The sequence below is a fragment of the Micromesistius poutassou genome (assembly GCF_964030765.1).
Source record: "Micromesistius poutassou genome assembly, chromosome: 7".
NCBI classification, from domain to species: domain Eukaryota; kingdom Metazoa; phylum Chordata; class Actinopteri; order Gadiformes; family Gadidae; genus Micromesistius; species Micromesistius poutassou.
The window spans coordinates 17,181,742-17,199,241 of record NC_140277.1 but is presented as its reverse complement, the minus strand read 5'-3'; the positions used below and the strand labels follow the sequence as shown (position 1 = coordinate 17,199,241).

Sequence of the window (17,500 nt, the reverse complement as noted above, 5' to 3'; positions counted from 1 at the left end):
CTAATGAAGTCATTACGAACAATGTCAACACTCCAACACTGGCAAACACTTACCAGTGGTTTTTAAAAACATTATATGAGCACATCTCTTTGCATTCACTAATCCTCCTTTTAGAAACATACCCTTATAGTCTGGAGTTTATTGTTTTGTTACAAAACTGAAATTGCATTTGTTAAGTTTGGCGTTTGTGTGTGTGTGCTAGTAGAAGTGTGCATGTGCGTGTGTTCATACATGCACGGGCATTATGTGTGTTTGGGCATTTGAGTGGGTGTTTTTCAAGGGCTACTTTTGACAGGTTTCTGGATGACAAATCTCTATCGAAAGGAATCATTTTGCCTGGATACCTCACTGCACACACACACACACACACACACACACACACACACACACACCCCTACCTCAATCCCTTCAAAGTCCTCCGACATCAAAGCACACGCTAAAACAGCGTTAATTGCTCCTCCTTCTCCTCCACCTCTTCCCAGCAAAAGTCATTTTGCCCCCCCCCCCCCCCCCACGAGTGTATTTACATGGGCAGAGGAGGGAGGATAATTAGGCAGCATTGCTTTGATTGTTTTCTTTTCAGATTACGTCTCCTGTCATCGGCATAACGCAAGACAGGCCGAAGGCCAGCGCGTGATTGGACAAGGGGGGAGGGATCTGTCGCCTGTGTCTCATTTCCTTGCATTGCGTTGCGGTGTGTTTGTGTGTGTGCGTGTGTGTGTGTGTGTGTGTGTGTGTGTGTGTGTGTGTCTGCGTGTGCAAGGGGGGGTGGGGATGGGGGGGGGCATATAAAGTACGTTAGGCCCCCTCCTGCTGAGAAGAGAGATTGCGTTTCTAGCGGTGCCTACTGTTTTGTTTACTGGGTGTTAATAATGCCTAATTAATAATCCCCTTTCTGCTCCAAAGAAAGAGAGGGGGTGGGGGGGGGGGAGGACTTTCAGTCGCTGAGGGAGGGAGAGGTGGAGAATTAAACGGAGGTGGAACAAGATGGATAGTGTGTGTGTGTGCCGGGGCATCATATATATATCAAGTGGTGAAATAGTTAGTGCTCTTTGATGCTAATGGCTGCTCCTTCCCTCTCCTCCCGCCTCACTCTGCCTCTCCCTTTGAAGCCGAGACCCAGCAGGGGTCAGGCAGGGAGAGGGAGAGACAAGAAAGGAGTGGTTGTCAAGTGAACAGAGGGTGACAATGAGATGGAGAAACACAGTAGCAACAGGAGCCGTAAGAACGTTTAAAAACATAACCAAGGGAACGGGGAACGATATCATGTGATACAACATCTAGTCAAACACTGTGGGGGGGGGGGGGGGGGGTGGGCCTCTGGGCTGCCGGGGTCTCCGCTCTTCTGCTATTGTATGCCGTGTGTGTGTGTGTGTGTGTGTGTGTGTGTGTGTGCGTGTGTGTCCTGCAGGGTGGTGCGGTGGGACAGCGAGGCAGACGTGTCGGCGCTGGAAGGACATTTTGACATCATCATGTGTGCAGACTGGTAGGCCTACACACACACACACACACACACACACACACATATATACACACACACACACACACACACACACACACGCCTGCATGCATACATCCAGTTTTTATTTCCAAGGACACACACATTCAAATATACGTACAGACACAGATGACGAGACGGATGGACATATATATTCACACACACACACACACACACACACACACACACACACACACACACACACGCTTGGACACACACGCAGAGGGAAGCATGCAGATCTGCTCAGATGCCTGACTCCATTTTACACCAAATTGCCTCGTTTTCATGCTTGGTGTCCCAGCAAATGGATGACTTAGGCAAATTGCAAATAATTGCGTCTTGACGAGGAAGTAGAGAGCAAAGGATGAAAAAAAGAGATGGGGGCGCAGAAGCACACAGCGAGATGGATCTTATATAAACAGCACTTACACATGGCGCTTAAATGTAGATGTCTGGCCAATGAGATTTAAAGTGTTGATCAAAATGAAGGGATTCTGATCATGTGTGATCACGCACACACACACACACACACACACACACATAATTAGCTTGGTCTGGCCGGTAGCAATGCATTTTAAATGTTTAAATGACCATCTTTTTTTTAGATTTTTTTTTTTTAGATTTTTTTTTTTTTTTTTAATGAACACCCTTGTATGTTAGATATTACACATAGTCACGCACACTGACACACACACACACGCACACTGACACACACACACACACACATGCACATGCACACGCACACGCACACACACACACACGCACGCACCTTCACACATGAACAGTCACATACTCACCCACTCACTATCTCACTCACTCAGACACACAATCACGCATGCACGCACACGCACACACACACATACACACATAACACACACAAGTACAATATACATTTGTCTTAATGCATGTGCGTTGTTCTGTGGCGTCGGTGTGCCGGCCTTGTCTGAATGCCGTGGTCAGTGCTGCTAATGGTCAGGTAGCACAGGAGAGAGCACTGCTCAGAGAATGAAGGCTTCCAGTGGTATTATGAACAGGCTTGACATATACAGAGATAAATAATTGCAATGAAAGCCAGGGGGAAAAGGGAGGGGGGTGGGGGGGGGGCGTTAAGAGGCTATAGTACTTCAAGATCCACCCGCGTGTTGTTTGTTTGTCCGTTTCCTCTTCTGTGTGTGCGTGTGTTTGTGTGTATATGAGAGAGAGTGAGATGGAGAGTGAGAGTGATAATTGTGAGGGGGGGGGGGGGGCGGTTGGTGAGTGAAGGCTGACAGATTAGCGGGTGCATAGTTGTGATGAAAGGTCAACAGCTCTGCTTCCACTCCCGTTAATTATAGCACCCACTGAGAGAGAGGAGAGAGGAGGGAGGAGAGGAGAGAGGAGGGAGCCAGGGAGGGGAGAGAGGAGAGGAGGGAGGAGGGAGGGTGAGAGGAGAGGAGAGAGGAGAGAGGAGGGAGGAGGGAGGGGAGAGAGGAGAGAGGAGAGGAGGAGGGAGGGGAGAGGAGAGGAGAGGAGAGGAGAGAGGAGGGAGGAGGGAGGGTGAGAGGAGAGGAGAGAGGAGGGAGGAGGGAGGGTGAGAGGAGAGGAGAGAGGAGGGAGGAGGGAGGGTGAGAGGAGAGGAGAGAGGAGAGAGGAGGGAGGAGGGAGGGTGAGAGGAGAGGAGAGGAGAGAGGAGGGAGGAAGGAGGGTGAGAGGAGAGGAGGGAGGAGGGAGGGTGAGAGGAGAGGAGAGAGGAGAGAGGAGGAAGGGTGAGAGGAGAGAGGAGGGAGGAGGTAGGGAGAGGAGAGGAGAGGAGAGAGGAGGGAGGAGGGAGGAGGGAGCCAGGGAGCCAGGGAGGGGAGAGGATATTGGGAAAACTAGGATAGGGGATATGAAGTGGAGAGGAGGAGACAAGGCCATACAGGGCAGAGGAAAGGAGAGAGGAGACAAGGCCATACAGGGCAGAGGAAAGGAGAGAGGAGACAAGGCCACACAGGGCAGTGCAGAGGGCAGACATTAATGGAGATATAGGAAAGGAGATAAGGATAAAGGGTGGAGGAGAGGAATGCTGGAACAAACAAGTCATTAGAGAAGCTTTCAAGAAATCAACTCTGAGAAGAGGGATGTGTCCTCCCCACTCGTCTCCTCAGACACCAGGAGACTGCCGTTTCCTAGGATCCAGCGTTAGTGAACTACATCCTTTCTAGGGTCTTCTCCACGTTGGTCCACGTATTCAAACACGCAGGGCTGAGGTTGAAATGATCATATAAGTGCAGTTATGAATACATGAAAATGTTGACAATAGAAAAAAACGGTGTAACACTCAACCCTACCAAACACTGAGTTCTGGATTATGAGCGACTATGAGAAAGATGGCATTACACCGGCGACCACACTCCTGAGTCTCATGTAACAGTTGAATGTCCAAATGCAATATAGTTCAAATGGAAGAATTGCACTTGCCAATATTTAACATGCAATGCAAGCAAGTATGTAATTACAGGCAAGACCATTTGCAGGCATTTCCTTTCCTTTTTAAAAAGTTGTGGGTTCAACATACGACAAACATAAGCTTCCAGAATTGTAAGATGAGATGATCTGGGAGAATAATTAGTTAAGAATAGTTTGATTGTTCAAATGTTTTCGACTAGTGCCAGCTATTATCTTTCAGATGACAATGATCATTCTTTCAGTTAGGTACTGTATCCTGTAGTCTTGCGTGCTTTTCCCTACAAAGTGTGGGAGTGTGTGCGTGTGTTTGTGTGTGTGTGTGTGCGTGCCTGTGTGTGCGTGCGTGTGTGTGTGTGTGTTTGCATGCGTGCGTGCGTGTGTGTGTGTGTGTGTGTGTGTGTGTGTGTGTGAGAAAAGCGAGGCAGGCAGGATTCCTGCAGAGGGCATTATGTGGGTGGCAGAGAATCCTTGGCTGGGACACTGGGTGCCTGCTGCCTCCATAAGCTGCTTGTGTGTGGGCGTGAGATAAAAGTGTGTGTGTGTGTGTGTGTGTGTGTGTGTGTGTGTGTGTGTGTGTGTGTGTCTGTTTTTACTTAGTTGACAAAGAGAATTCTTTGTACCAGTGGAGAGTTAATGATACACAACTAGAAAAAGTATAATTTCAGAGGAAACTGTGGTGTGCAGCTGAACATAAAGTTAGTGGTACACGGTGTATTGAGAATGGACCGTAGGGAAACGTGCTGTGGTTCGTGGCTACTAGGGTGTAATGCGTTGCTTTGGATGGTTGCTGCGGTGCCCAGTTGCTATTGATTTTTTTATTTTTTATTTGTTTATTTAACTGGGACAGTGCACATTAATCAACACATCAGTTTTCACATGAAGTGTAAATGGGCCAGAGTTAGCCATAGGCAAATTTTCATCTGTAGTCCCTGGGCAGGTTGTTAAACAAGGTAATGGTAGTAAAAACTTGCGTACAGAAACATATACAGTACAATACAAGAATAAGTAAACACAATATAGTAAACACAATATGGGGGACAGAACTACAAGAGGAGTAATACTAGTCACGTGAAGCTAGTGATTACATATTTGATTTGCTTTAAGCCATCTTTTGAGGTTAAGTTTGAAGGTCACAGTCTTAGTTGGGTAGGGAGGTGATTCCAGTGATGGGAGGCTCTAACAGAGAAGACTGTTTTACGTCTGAATGGGACCTCACAGTCCCTCTTGTAGTTGCTCTTGTTGTTCTGTCACCACTTTCCCTTCGATCCATGAACTGTTGCAGTGGTGTGCACCTTAAAAGAGAGACATACATCTGCAAAATATTTGAAGCTTTCGAAGTTGACAAGGTTGTATTTTTGAACTATATGGCAATGATAGCAACGGTTGGGATTTTGATCAAGTGTTTTTAATGTCTGTTTATAAAGTGACTCTATGGGTTTTAGGCTTGTGACATTTGTCTGTGACCAGGTTGTCTGATCTGAATGGTTGGTTTCTTGTTGGTTTCTATGGTGTACTGGGGGGTTGCTAGGGGGCCCCAGGTGGTTTCTATGGTGTTCTGGGGGGTTGCTAGGGGGCTCCAGGTGGTTTCTATGGTGTTCTGGGGGGTTGCTAGGGTATTCTTGGTGATTGCTAGGGTCATCCATGTGGTTGTTTTGGTGTTGGAGTTGGTTGCTAGGGTCACCTATGTGGTTGTTTTGGTGTTGGAGTTGGTTGCTAGGGTCACCTATGTGGTTGTTTTGGTGTTGGAGTTGGTTGCTAGGGTCACCTATGTGGTTGTTTTGGTGTTGGAGTTGGTTGCTAGGGTCACCTATGTGGTTGTTTTGGTGTTGGAGTTGGTTGCTAGGGTCACCTATGTGGTTGTTTTGGTGTTGGAGTTGGTTGCTAGGGTCACCTATGTGGTTGTTTTGGTGTTGGAGTTGGTTGCTAGGGTCACCTATGTGGTTGTTTTGGTGTTGGAGTTGGTTGCTAGGGTCACCTATGTGGTTGTTTTGGTGTTGGAGTTGGTTGCTAGGGTCACCTATGTGGTTGTTTTGGTGTTGGAGTTGGTTGCTAGGGTCACCTATGTGGTTGTTTTGGTGTTGGAGTTGGTTGCTAGGGTCACCTATGTGGTTGTTTTGGTGTTGGAGTTGGTTGCTAGGGTCACCTATGTGGTTGTTTTGGTGTTGGAGTTGGTTGCTAGGGTCACCTATGTGGTTGTTTTGGTGTTGGAGTTGGTTGCTAGGGTCACCTATGTGGTTGTTTTGGTGTTGGAGTTGGTTGCTAGGGTCACCTATGTGGTTGTTTTGGTGTTGGAGTTGGTTGCTAGGGTCACCTATGTGGTTGTTTTGGTGTTGGAGTTGGTTGCTAGGGTCACCTATGTGGTTGTTTTGGTGTTGGAGTTGGTTGCTAGGGTCACCTATGTGGTTGTTTTGGTGTTGGAGTTGGTTGCTAGGGTCACCTATGTGGTTGTTTTGGTGTTGGAGTTGGTTGCTAGGGTCACCTATGTGGTTGTTTTGGTGTTGGAGTTGGTTGCTAGGGTCACCTATGTGGTTGTTTTGGTGTTGGAGTTGGTTGCTAGGGTGCTCTAGGTAGTGTGGCGTCCGCCTCGGGGAGTGAACCACCTCGCTTGAATCAGCACTCGAATCACTTGGGTGTTCAGCCACAACGGCTCGTTTAATCAAACTTAATTAGTCTTTCTTATAAAAGAACTCAAAGATGATTGCGTGGCGCAGCCACGACGGCTGGACTCTCCGTCCACCCAGCCACCAGAGAGCCCTGAACGGCTGAGGAAGCCTTCTGAGCAGCTTCCTCCCGGCTCCTCAGGTGCTCTGCATCACGTTGATTGTGACGAGGCCGGGTTGCCACAGTAGGGATTAGAATTGAGAACCGGTTCCAGTTGTGAACCGGTTCCACATGGTCTGGTCCATTGAGTCACCTAGCTCATCAGCTCATCAGCTCATGTGATCGATACCGGCAACACGGGGTGTGAATGTGTGCTCCAGAACCAGATCGTACACCATGATGTTAGCTGATGTTAGCTGATGTTAGCTGATGTTAGCTGATGTTAGATGATGTTAGCTGATGTTAGCTGATGTTAGCTGATGTTAGCTGATGTTAGATGTTAGCTGATGTTAGCTGATGTTAGCTGATGTTAGATGTTAGCTGATGTTAGCTGATGTTAGATGATGTTAGCTGATGTTAGCTGATGTTAGCTGATGTTAGCTGATGTTAGATGATGTTAGCTGATGTTAGCTGATGTTAGATGATGTTAGCTGATGTTAGATGTTAGCTGATGTTAGCTGATGTTAGATGATGTTAGATGATGTTAGCTGATGTTAGCTGATGTTAGCTGATGTTAGCTGTGTCAGATAGATTCTCAGTAACGAGCGCCGACATCAACACCCAGTGAAGAGCCGTGGTGTGTGAAACAACCAAAGCGCTCAATGGAAGCTTACGCAGTTTGAACGCTGATATTTCTTTAAGATAGATATTGGAAATGTATAATAAGGTACAACAGATATCCACGCTGAAGACGCAGCGCCCTGTCTGTGTCCAGACCTGCAGAGGAGGGCTTCTACACCAAGGTAACCTCTTTTCGGTCAATATTTATATCAAATAGGCCAATTTCAATGTACCTGTGGCCAATTTAAAACTGACTTTGATGAGGTTTAATGAGAGAAAACTACTTTTTTGAAAAAACAAAAGGCGCTGACAAAACATTTAATCAAATAGCCTACTCGCTGAGATTTAGGCTGTGTGTTTGAAGATAATATTTTGGTATTTGTTCCATCCCTACCCTAGACCGAGCAACGCTTTTCTTACCGAGGGTAATTATGTTATAAAAACATTAGCTCCATGCAGGCAGGCTTTGCTGATTTTCTAATACTGAAAAATCCTAAATGAAAATGAATGCTTTACAATATTCTCTCATTTCAGTCTTTCTAGATTATAACAGCCAGACCATTGTAAAGCTAGCTCTCAGGCTACAGCTAGCTCTCAGGCTACAGATAGCTCTCAGGCTACAGCTAGCTCTCAGGCTACAGCTAGCTCTCAGGCTACAGCTAGCTCTCAGGCTACAGATAGCTCTCAGGCTACAGCTAGCTCTCAGGCTACAGCTAGCTCTCAGGCTACAGATAGCTCTCAGGCTACAGCTAGCTCTCAGGCTACAGCTAGCTCTCAGGCTACAGTCTTCTCGACTCCATCAGCTCACAGCCAGCAAAACCCTTTCACTCTTGCTGTACAGAGAACAAATATAACAGTTGTATTGAAAATGGAGGCCTGAAAATGTATAAGAAATCGATAAGGGAATTGATAAAGAAACATACAGATAATCTGAATCGATATTGCCATTAATATCAATAACATTTAATGAATTCCCATTCCTAATTCTGGGTTGTTGCTATGGTGTTCTGTGTGGTTAATAGAGGGTTCTAGGTGGTTGATAGTGCGCTAGGTCCTGGTGTTCTGTGTGGTTAATAGAGGGTTCTAGGTGATTCATTACGGCTGCGTCTCAGTTCAGGGGCCTCATCCTTCGAAGGACGCATTTGAAGACCGCTTAGGTCACAGCGGCGCGTCAAGTGCCGTCCCGTTTCGAAGGCTCCTTCAAATGCGGCCGAGATATGCAGCCTTCTTTTCCCGGATTTTGAAGGGATCGCCGGATTTGAAGGACTGCCGGTGAATCTTCACCCACTCCTCCAATAAAAGATAAAACATAACAAATAAAATGATAATTTCTGGCTCCATAATTCTCCTCCGCTGTCCGGTTTGAACCGCAGCTGTCAGGGTTGCTAGGAGACAGGAGCGGCGCGTGGTCACGCAAGGTAAAGGACGTTAACGGCTGGTTACGCAATCTGGAAATGCTCCGTAGGCTAGACCGTCTCATTCCACAACGCTCGTTTGGCCTTCGGTGTGGCCTTCGCGGTCTACGAAGGGCACACCTTCATAGGCCGCGTCCTTGAATTGCCCCTGAATTGGGACACAGCCATAGTGCGCTAGGTCCTGGTGTTCTGGGTGGTTGCTAGGGTGTTCTAGGTGTTTTCTGTTGTGCCTAGGTGGTTGCTACGGTGTACTGGGTAGTTGCTAGGGTGCTCTGGTTTCAGTTGTGTTGTAGATGGCAGAAAGGTTGTTCTTTGTGGTTGCTAGGTTGCTCCCGATGGTTTATATGGTTTTCTAGGTGTTGGCTAGGATGATGTAGGTGGTTGCTAGGGTGTTCCGGGTTGTATCTACGGTGTACTATGTGGGTTTCTATGGGGTTTACGGTGGTTGCTAGGGTCTTCTAGGTGGTTGCTAGGACCTTTTAGGAGGTTTATATGGTGTTGTATGGGGTTGCTAGGGTTTTCTATGTGGTTGCCATGGTTATCTAGACGGCTTCTATGTGTTGTAGGGTGTGCTAAGCTGTCGGTTTACAGCCCGTGTTTTTGGTTTTAATCTCTAATCAATCAGTGTACATAGTAAGTTTGGAGACATTGGACGTTTGGGTAGTAAGCAGTTTAAATGAGGGTTGTAGTATGTGGCACGGACATTTAAAGCTATCTGCTAGTAATTCAGATCAGTATATAGACCATAGATAGTATAGTTATTTGTAAGTCCTTGACACTAAATCTCTAAATCACTTGTCCTCCATGGTTTTACACACTCCAGTTAGGAAGATGTCGATTTCACATTAGGAGAATAGCATCACATTTGTCCTAATAATATGAATGGCGCCTCTCCACCCCTGTGAACCCCCTACAGGCCATTAGAGGAAGTAGAAGGGAGTGGCTTCACAAACAGGGCGGTGCTTCAGTCTGACTGGAGATAGAGCAAGAGGAATGGACACGCACTTTGGCTCCACATCCTACCATGTCAGGTGTTTCTGTATGCTTATACATATTTATTTATATCCAGATGACCCTGTGGTCACATGCTCAGGCAACAGGCCAAATCTGCACTGTATTGTTGCATTTGAGTTAAATACTCACCACCCATCTGTGATAATAGGACCACACACACACACGCACAACACACTCTGAACCACGTACGCGCTGACCCCCACACACACACATAGAAATACACACACAATATAAACAACCCACTAGAGAATAATCAAATTCACGTCTGTATTAAAAAATGAATCATTGTGGTTGCAGTGCAAGGTGTTATAGCTGCACATAATGGAAGCTGTTAGTTTCTGGATGAGAGAAAGCCCATGGCTGGATACCCTGGGTCCTAATGTAAAATATATAATGTTTTGCTCCCATTTAATTGTACTATACTATACTGCAGTCAGAGAAATGCTAACTTCTACATTATCATCCAATGAGATTTGTTCAATTTGTTGCTAACAGTTTTTTTTTTCATTCAAGACCTGCTTAAGAAATTAAATATTTTCCTCAGTTAGGCTGAATGTTGTAATAATAAGTGGAAGCTCTCTGCTGCTGTTGTCATTCATACAAGGTTGGTGCGGTGTGGATGTAAACTGTCTGTCAAGTGTCTGTCTGTTCATTCAGCCCCTATAATAGGCAATAACTAGGTAATGATAGGCAATAACTATCATGTCCCGAAAGGAATTGACTCCACCAAGCCACTCTGCATCTCACTTTCTTTCTCTGTTGCGGTCTACAGTTGTTCCATGATAGACCCATCCCCACCGCCTCTGTCAGGCTGATCTCTTCCATTGGTTGGACAGCCCTGGAAAGTGTGTCAGCCACAGCCATCTGCTTGCCAGGGGTATAGGTGATAGCAATGTCATACTTTTGTATCTGGAGGAGCGTTCTTTGCAGGCGTGCAGGCGCCCTGCCGATAGGCTTGGTAATTATACCCTCAAGGGGCTTGTGATCAGACTGGACTTAAACTCTGGTACCATACACATATTGATGAAACTTCTTCAGTGCAAACACTATGGCCAAGAGTTCCTTTTCAATCTGAGCATAATTCAGCCGCAGATAGGGCCCTGGACGCAAAAGCCACCGGATGTTTATCTTGCATCAGCACCGCTCCAAGGCCATCTTTGGATGAGTCAGCCTGTACTTCAATCTCCTCTCATGGATTGAAGAACTTGGCGCGCTGGAGATCGCTTTCAGTCTGTCCAGTGCTACTTGGTGCTCTGGTTGCCACTGCCACATAATGTCCTTTCTGAGCAATGTTCTGAGAGGTGCAGTGAGAGTGGCTTCATGTGGTATGTACTGGGCAAGAAATCGAGTCATGCCCAGCAGCCTCTGTAGGCCCTTTTTGTCTGCAGGTGGGGGCATCTCTGTGATTGCCGTCACTTTGGAGATGTCCGCTCCGACCCCGTCTGCACTGATTATGTGTCCCATGAATTTCACCTCACTCACCATGTACTGAATTTTGTCTGGATTGAACTTGTACATTGTACATTGAGTCTGGCAGCTCTGTCCATCACTTGCTGTGAGATGCGATCATGTTCGTCCTTTGTGGCTGCTGCTATTATCATGTCATCTGCGATAATATGAACTCCAGCGATGTCGCCAAAACTCTCTGTGTTGATCCGCTGAAACACCTCACGCTATTGATTCCAAAAGGTAGCCTTGTAAATTCAGTTTTATCTGCCAATAGCCGTCTTTTTCATCAAGAATCGTAAAAACACTTTTGCCTGGGAGCTTGCATTGTACATCCTCAGGTGTGGGTATGGAATAGTGTTGCCTGAGCTTTGTTGAGGTCCCTCGGGTCCAAACACACCCGTAGGGTTCCATTTTTCTTTTCGGTTATGACCAGACTGCTTACCCATGGTGTTGGCTTGGTCACTTTACGACACACACCCCTCTGCTCTTGAACATCCAAAGTCTCTTTCAGTTTATCCAACACCGCAAATAGGATTCTCCTGCATCCATGTACAACAGCCGGAACCGTGGATTCGATATGGAAATTCACCTAATCCCTTGAACACATCAGCATAGCACTGGAGCAGGTCCTCTTTGGTACGCGGTGGATCTTGCCGTGCCAACGTCTCCACTTTCCTCACTAGATTAAGTTGCACACTCTGCTTCTCTGCCCAGTAGTGGTGTGTCAGATGTGTCAGTCACATAGAATGGTAGGAAGGCCTGCTTGTGTTTGGAGTGAACATGTCGATTCAGAACACCCTTGGGCTTGACGCGGGCACCGCCATATGCTACAAGTACAGTGTCTGCCTTCATCATCCTGTGTTGTTTGGCCATTTTAGCTGCTATTGCTTGTGGCAGCACATTTGCTTCAGCCCCTGTGTCAATCTTGAAATTCACTATTTGACCCCCCAGTCGTAGCGCTGTGTGCCAGCCAGTGTCTTTTGGGCGGGCCTGTGCTTGTGTTATAGCGCCCATAAACAGGGTGTCTACACCCATGGTCTCAGTGTCAATGGGTGCTACATCGGGTGCCGAACGGCAAACAGCCGCAAAGTGCTTTCGCTTACCGCATTTTCTACAGTCCACGTTGAATGCGGGGCAGTTCCTGTGTTTGTGCATTTTCCCACATCTGTCGCAGGTCTTCTCCTGCTGCTCGTTGGTGGAGCGGAAGCTTGATCTCGATGGGGTTACCTGACGTTGGTGGGCATGTCTTTCTACTGCGAGCACTGCCTGCTCTGTGCCTCCACTGGTCGACATGAGTTCAGCCTGAGCTGTTGTAACTTCCTTTGCACGGCATATGTCAATTGCCTTAGTAAGAGATCAATCAGAAACTAGCCAGCCAAGTCTTGCATCTGACACACTGAAACCTATTTTTGTCCCTTATCATCAAGTCCTCAGTCTCTTTGAACTCACACGTGCGTTCTCTCTGCCTCAGTTCTGTGACAAACTTATCAATGCCTGTGTGTTCATTAAACTGATGTGCCCAGAACCGGTGTCTTTCAAACACAGTGTTACGTTGTGGTGCGCAGTCATTTTCAAAAGCTTTTATCACCTCTTCCATTTTTTTGTCCTCCGCATCTTTATAGGGAATATCCAGCGTATTGTACATCTCCAAGGCATCCTCACCAATGCAGTGTAGCACCACTGCTATTTTCCGATCTTCTGACTCATCATTTAGTAGTAAGTTACTATCTGTTTGGTTTTGGTTAAAAGTGCCGTGTTGGCTTGAACTAAAACTCGATTTGTGGGCTGTTTGGGACGAGGAGGTTCACTCTAGCCGTCAACTCCCAACCCCGTTGACGACGTTCATCGTATGGCCTCTTCTGACACCATACCATGTCCCGAAAGGAACTGACTCCACCAAGCCGTGTGTACTAGCAAGTTGACTTTTATATTGTATAAGACACGTACAGGTTACATGATACGTTCACTGCCGTATAACACTGGTGCATCCACTCTACTTATGAACAACCCCCAGAACCCCAAGTCCAACCTGATTGGCTATCAGGACGCAGCATTGTCATGGGCTGCCTAGCCCACTATACTACAGTAACAATACAGCTAAAAATGATAATAATAATAATATATATCAAATCATGAGCTTGATATTGAAAGGATCCTGGTTGGTTGATTCAGATCAGAGCTGTTGAAGACCTGGTTAGTGGATAAGACCTGGTTAGTGGATTAGACCTGGTTAGTGGATTAGACCTGGTTAGTGGATTAGACCTGGTTAGTGGATAAGACCTGGTTAGTGGATTAGACCTGGTTAGTGGATAAGACCTGGTTAGTGGATAAGACCTGGTTAGTGGATCAGACCTGGTTAGTGGATCAGACCTGGTTAGTGGATAAGACCTGGTTAGTGGATCAGACCTGGTTAGTGGATCAGACCTGGTTAGTGGATCAGACCTGGTTAGTGGATAAGACCTGGTTAGTGGATAAGACCTGGTTAGTGGATTAGACCTGGTTAGTGGATTAGACCTGGTTAGTGGATTAGACCTGGTTAGTGGATAAGACCTGGTTAGTGGATTAGACCTGGTTAGTGGATTAGACCTGGTTAGTGGATAAGACCTGGTTAGTGGATTAGACCTGGTTAGTGGATAAGAAAGGAACCAGCTCCTGTTTCCTGTTCCTCTCATCCTGTCTGCTTCTTGGCCAGGGAGAAGCAGGAGGAAATAGGAAATAAGCAGGAGGACATATTGGAGGAACATCGTCCAATATATCACGATATCCCGATACAGGAAAGGAAAAAAAGAGATATTCTTTGCGGAAAGTCTTTCCCAAATATGGCGTGCACACTCGCAGGCGACCAACACAAACACACACACAGACTGACACTGACACTGGCGTCCAAGTAGTTAAAGGTGCACTTTGTAAAAATGATTGGCATCTAACGGAACAGACTTGGCATAAATGGAATATAAAATTCATAAGTATGATTAGTGTATACTCCCATGAAAATAAGAATTGTTATGTTTGCCTAACCCGAGTTTGACCCTTTAATATCTATCATGTATCATGTTATCAAAAGAAGCCTATATTCACGTAACACAGTGCAAGTAAACATTGGCTGTTAGCCCGACTACAATTGAGATGAATCATCAATTCAACAGATAGCTATAATTATATGTTACCACTATGAATGATCAATACATATAACAGGTAGTGATTGGTATAGGTCTATGATGGTAGTTCACCACTATGATCAATACATATAACAGAGTGATTATTATAGGTCTATGATGGTAGTTTACCACTATGGATGCAGTAGAGGACCGTGTGTGAAAAATGTAGAAGTCTGATACCCCCTAATTGGTTAAACAAATTAATTCACATGAAAAGTGAAAAATTGAATTGGTGCGATCAAATAATGTCCCTTTTTTGCAAAATGGAAATCACTGTGTCTGTGTACAGTAACAGTTCATCAACTTCAGTTCCATGTTTTGTTTATTATTTTATTGACGTGGGAAAAAAACGCAATGAACAATCAGGTTCAATGTAAAAGAACCTTTACCTGTAAGCTGTGATCTATAGCTAGGTATACCTTTTTAAGCAAGTACCGTCTTTGTGCTTGAGACACGCCTTCTACAATGAGTCTCTGAAGCTTATCCCTCACTAGGATGCACACATCAAAATCACACACACACACACACACACACACACACACACACACACACACACACACACAGTGGGGATATACTATATATACTATATATACTATAGGTGTCTGGGAAGTTTTAACCTCCCTTGGACATGGCCATCAACCTATGCCCACACAGCTCCACACACACACACACACACACACACACACATCCTACCTGCATGCAGAGCCTAGTGGAAAGTTAACAAACTTGATGGCAGAGAAATAGGAAAAAATTTGGACAATTAACAATGACTAAATGGTTCCTAAGTAGTAGATCTAAAACCCCAAATAACTGATTTTGAGTTCATGTCCCCTTTAATGTTTAATTAATTGTAAATTCATTTGGCTTTACCCCTTAGTTATAGTTTGTTTAAATATCATTTAAATATTAATTAATACAATATTAATTGAGCTTAGGTTCAAAGTGATCGAAAACTTTTAATACTCCACACACAACGCACCTGTGTGTGTGTCTGTCGGTACGTGTGTGTGTTTATTGCACAACACTTTGATGTTTTGCAGCTCTTTCAGCATTTTGAAAAGCAGCCAAGGTGGATTAACAATGACACTAAAGAGGGAAGCAACAAAGAAGTCAATCTCAGCCCAGCATTTGTATTGCTTGTTTTCTCTTTGTTTGTTTCTCTTTATTTGTTTCGCAATACAAAAAATCCCACTACTAAATCCATCCAGAACAGCTATCAATGGATAGCATTCTTCACTCATTAAATGTCTCTCTCTCTCTCTCTCTCTCTCTCTCTCTCTCTCTCTCTCTCTCTCTCTCTCTCTCTCTCTCTCTCTCTCTAGTTTGTTCCTGGACCAGTACAGGGCCAGCCTGGTTGATGCCATAAGAAGATTACTGCGACCCAATGTAAGTGTGTGTGTCTTTTGTATGTGTGTCCTTGTGGATACATACCCTTCATTATCTTTGCCATAATAAGTCCCTGGCCCACAAATAGATTAGTGCTGTAGTTTTAATGTTATGTAATTATTTAATGCAAATTATAAGCAACTTACAGTACATGCAATTGTCTGATCTCTTGCCATTACTATCCCTATCTGCGTCTGTGTGTGTGTGTGTGTGTGTGTGTGTGTGTGTGTGTCTCTCTCTCTCTCTCTCTCTCTCTCTCTCCTCTCTCTCTCTCTCTCTCTCTCTCTCTCTCTCTCTCTCTCTCTCTCTCTCTCTCTCTCTCTCTCTCTCTCTCTCTCTCTCTCCAATGCTGACACATGTCTTCTGTTGCCGTAGGAATACATCCATCTGTAATCGAAAATGTCTCTCTCTCATTCTGCATCTTCAACTCACTTCAATTGTAAACAGAGCTGTGTAACCATCTCTCTCTCTCTCTCTCTCTCTCTCTCTCTCTCTCTCTCTCTCTCTCTAACTCTCTGCCTCTCTCTCTAACTCTCTGTCTGACCAAGTTAACTGCTCCACTGGCTCTCAATAAGAATATGTGCCTTCTCCCAATCATTCATCCTTTACAATAAATATGTCAGATTATTAGAATAAGACTATCTTGTCTAAAGGCCTATCTTATCTATTGTTTTTGTTGCCTCAGGCCAATGAAACCAGCCAACCGCTGTTAGGCCACTTTGTCAAGTGGTGCGAGGGCTCCTATCTTTAATTAACCATCTCCAAGACAAAAGACATGATCATTGATTTTACACATGAAGTCACATCCAGTAGGGGTCAGACAGGGTGACATCTTTCATATCTCGGGACAAGCATCGACTTGAACCTGAACTTTGAGGCACATTGTGAAGCTGTGTGCTAAAAGAGGCACCTGTGTTTTTTTGGTTTGAGGAAAGTGTCAGATTTCCATATTGACATAACATTATTATAAGTGCTTTTATTGAATCAATGGTATCTCTGTCTTTCTTGTCATGGTTTGATACCTATCTTTAAAGACCTCCTGTATTAAACTGTTAGATGGTCTAGTGGGCAGCATCCCTCTCCACCAGCCAGCCAGCTGATCACTGGCGTAATTAGAGAGGATGACAGCCACCCTTTGCACAATGAGTTATGGTTTATAGTTCCAGAGTGCAGAACAAAGCGGTATAAAAGTAGCTTTGTTCCAGGAGCTATCACACAGACGATATGACATAGAAACACCAACAATTATTCCATCACACGGCCCGCACCGACCTACTGCAAAACAAATCTACTTAGGGGTAAACATAAAGTAACCGGAAACTCTCTCTCTCTCTCTCTCTCTCTCTCTCTCTCTCTCTCACTCTCTCTCTCTCCTCTCTCTCTCTCTCTCTCTCTCTCTCTCTCTCTCTGTGTATCTCAGGGTAATCCAGCAGAGATAATGTAGGGGCTAATATGATTTGAGTGTCGGCCATCAGCCTGTCAGCAGCACAACAAGCTTACAAAATGTTTAATAATTTGCTAAGCTGATTAAACAATTAACAAAGCAATTAATTCTCCCACCTAATGGACTAATTTGTTGTTTCTGACAAAGGTGGGCTTGGCACCCCCACCCAACCCCCACCCTGGTATCAGCGGGCGAGGAGGACCCTGTGTTGATGTGTGTGTGTGATACAGGCCGCGCCCCAGTGATACTCACTGGACATCAGTGTTATTGTTTGGTTTGCTTTGGTGCAGTCTGTCATTTTGGTGAAAGGTCATTTTTGGTGAAAGGT

The 17,500-nt window shown here is 45.4% G+C and overlaps 1 protein-coding gene across 1 annotated transcript in view; it reads left to right on the top strand.

The window, feature by feature from the left end:
• The window catches only part of camkmt (calmodulin-lysine N-methyltransferase), a gene marked incomplete at both ends in the record, with an annotated part of 33,026 nt that extends 17,232 nt beyond the window's left edge, over window positions 1-15,794 (top strand). The window contains 2 exons of the mRNA XM_084470679.1: window positions 1,412-1,486; window positions 15,665-15,794. Coding sequence (XP_084326805.1) covers window positions 1,412-1,486; window positions 15,665-15,794 — 205 coding nt within the window. The remainder of the gene's footprint in view (window positions 1-1,411; window positions 1,487-15,664) is intronic.
• Between the last annotated feature and the right edge of the window lie 1,706 nt (window positions 15,795-17,500).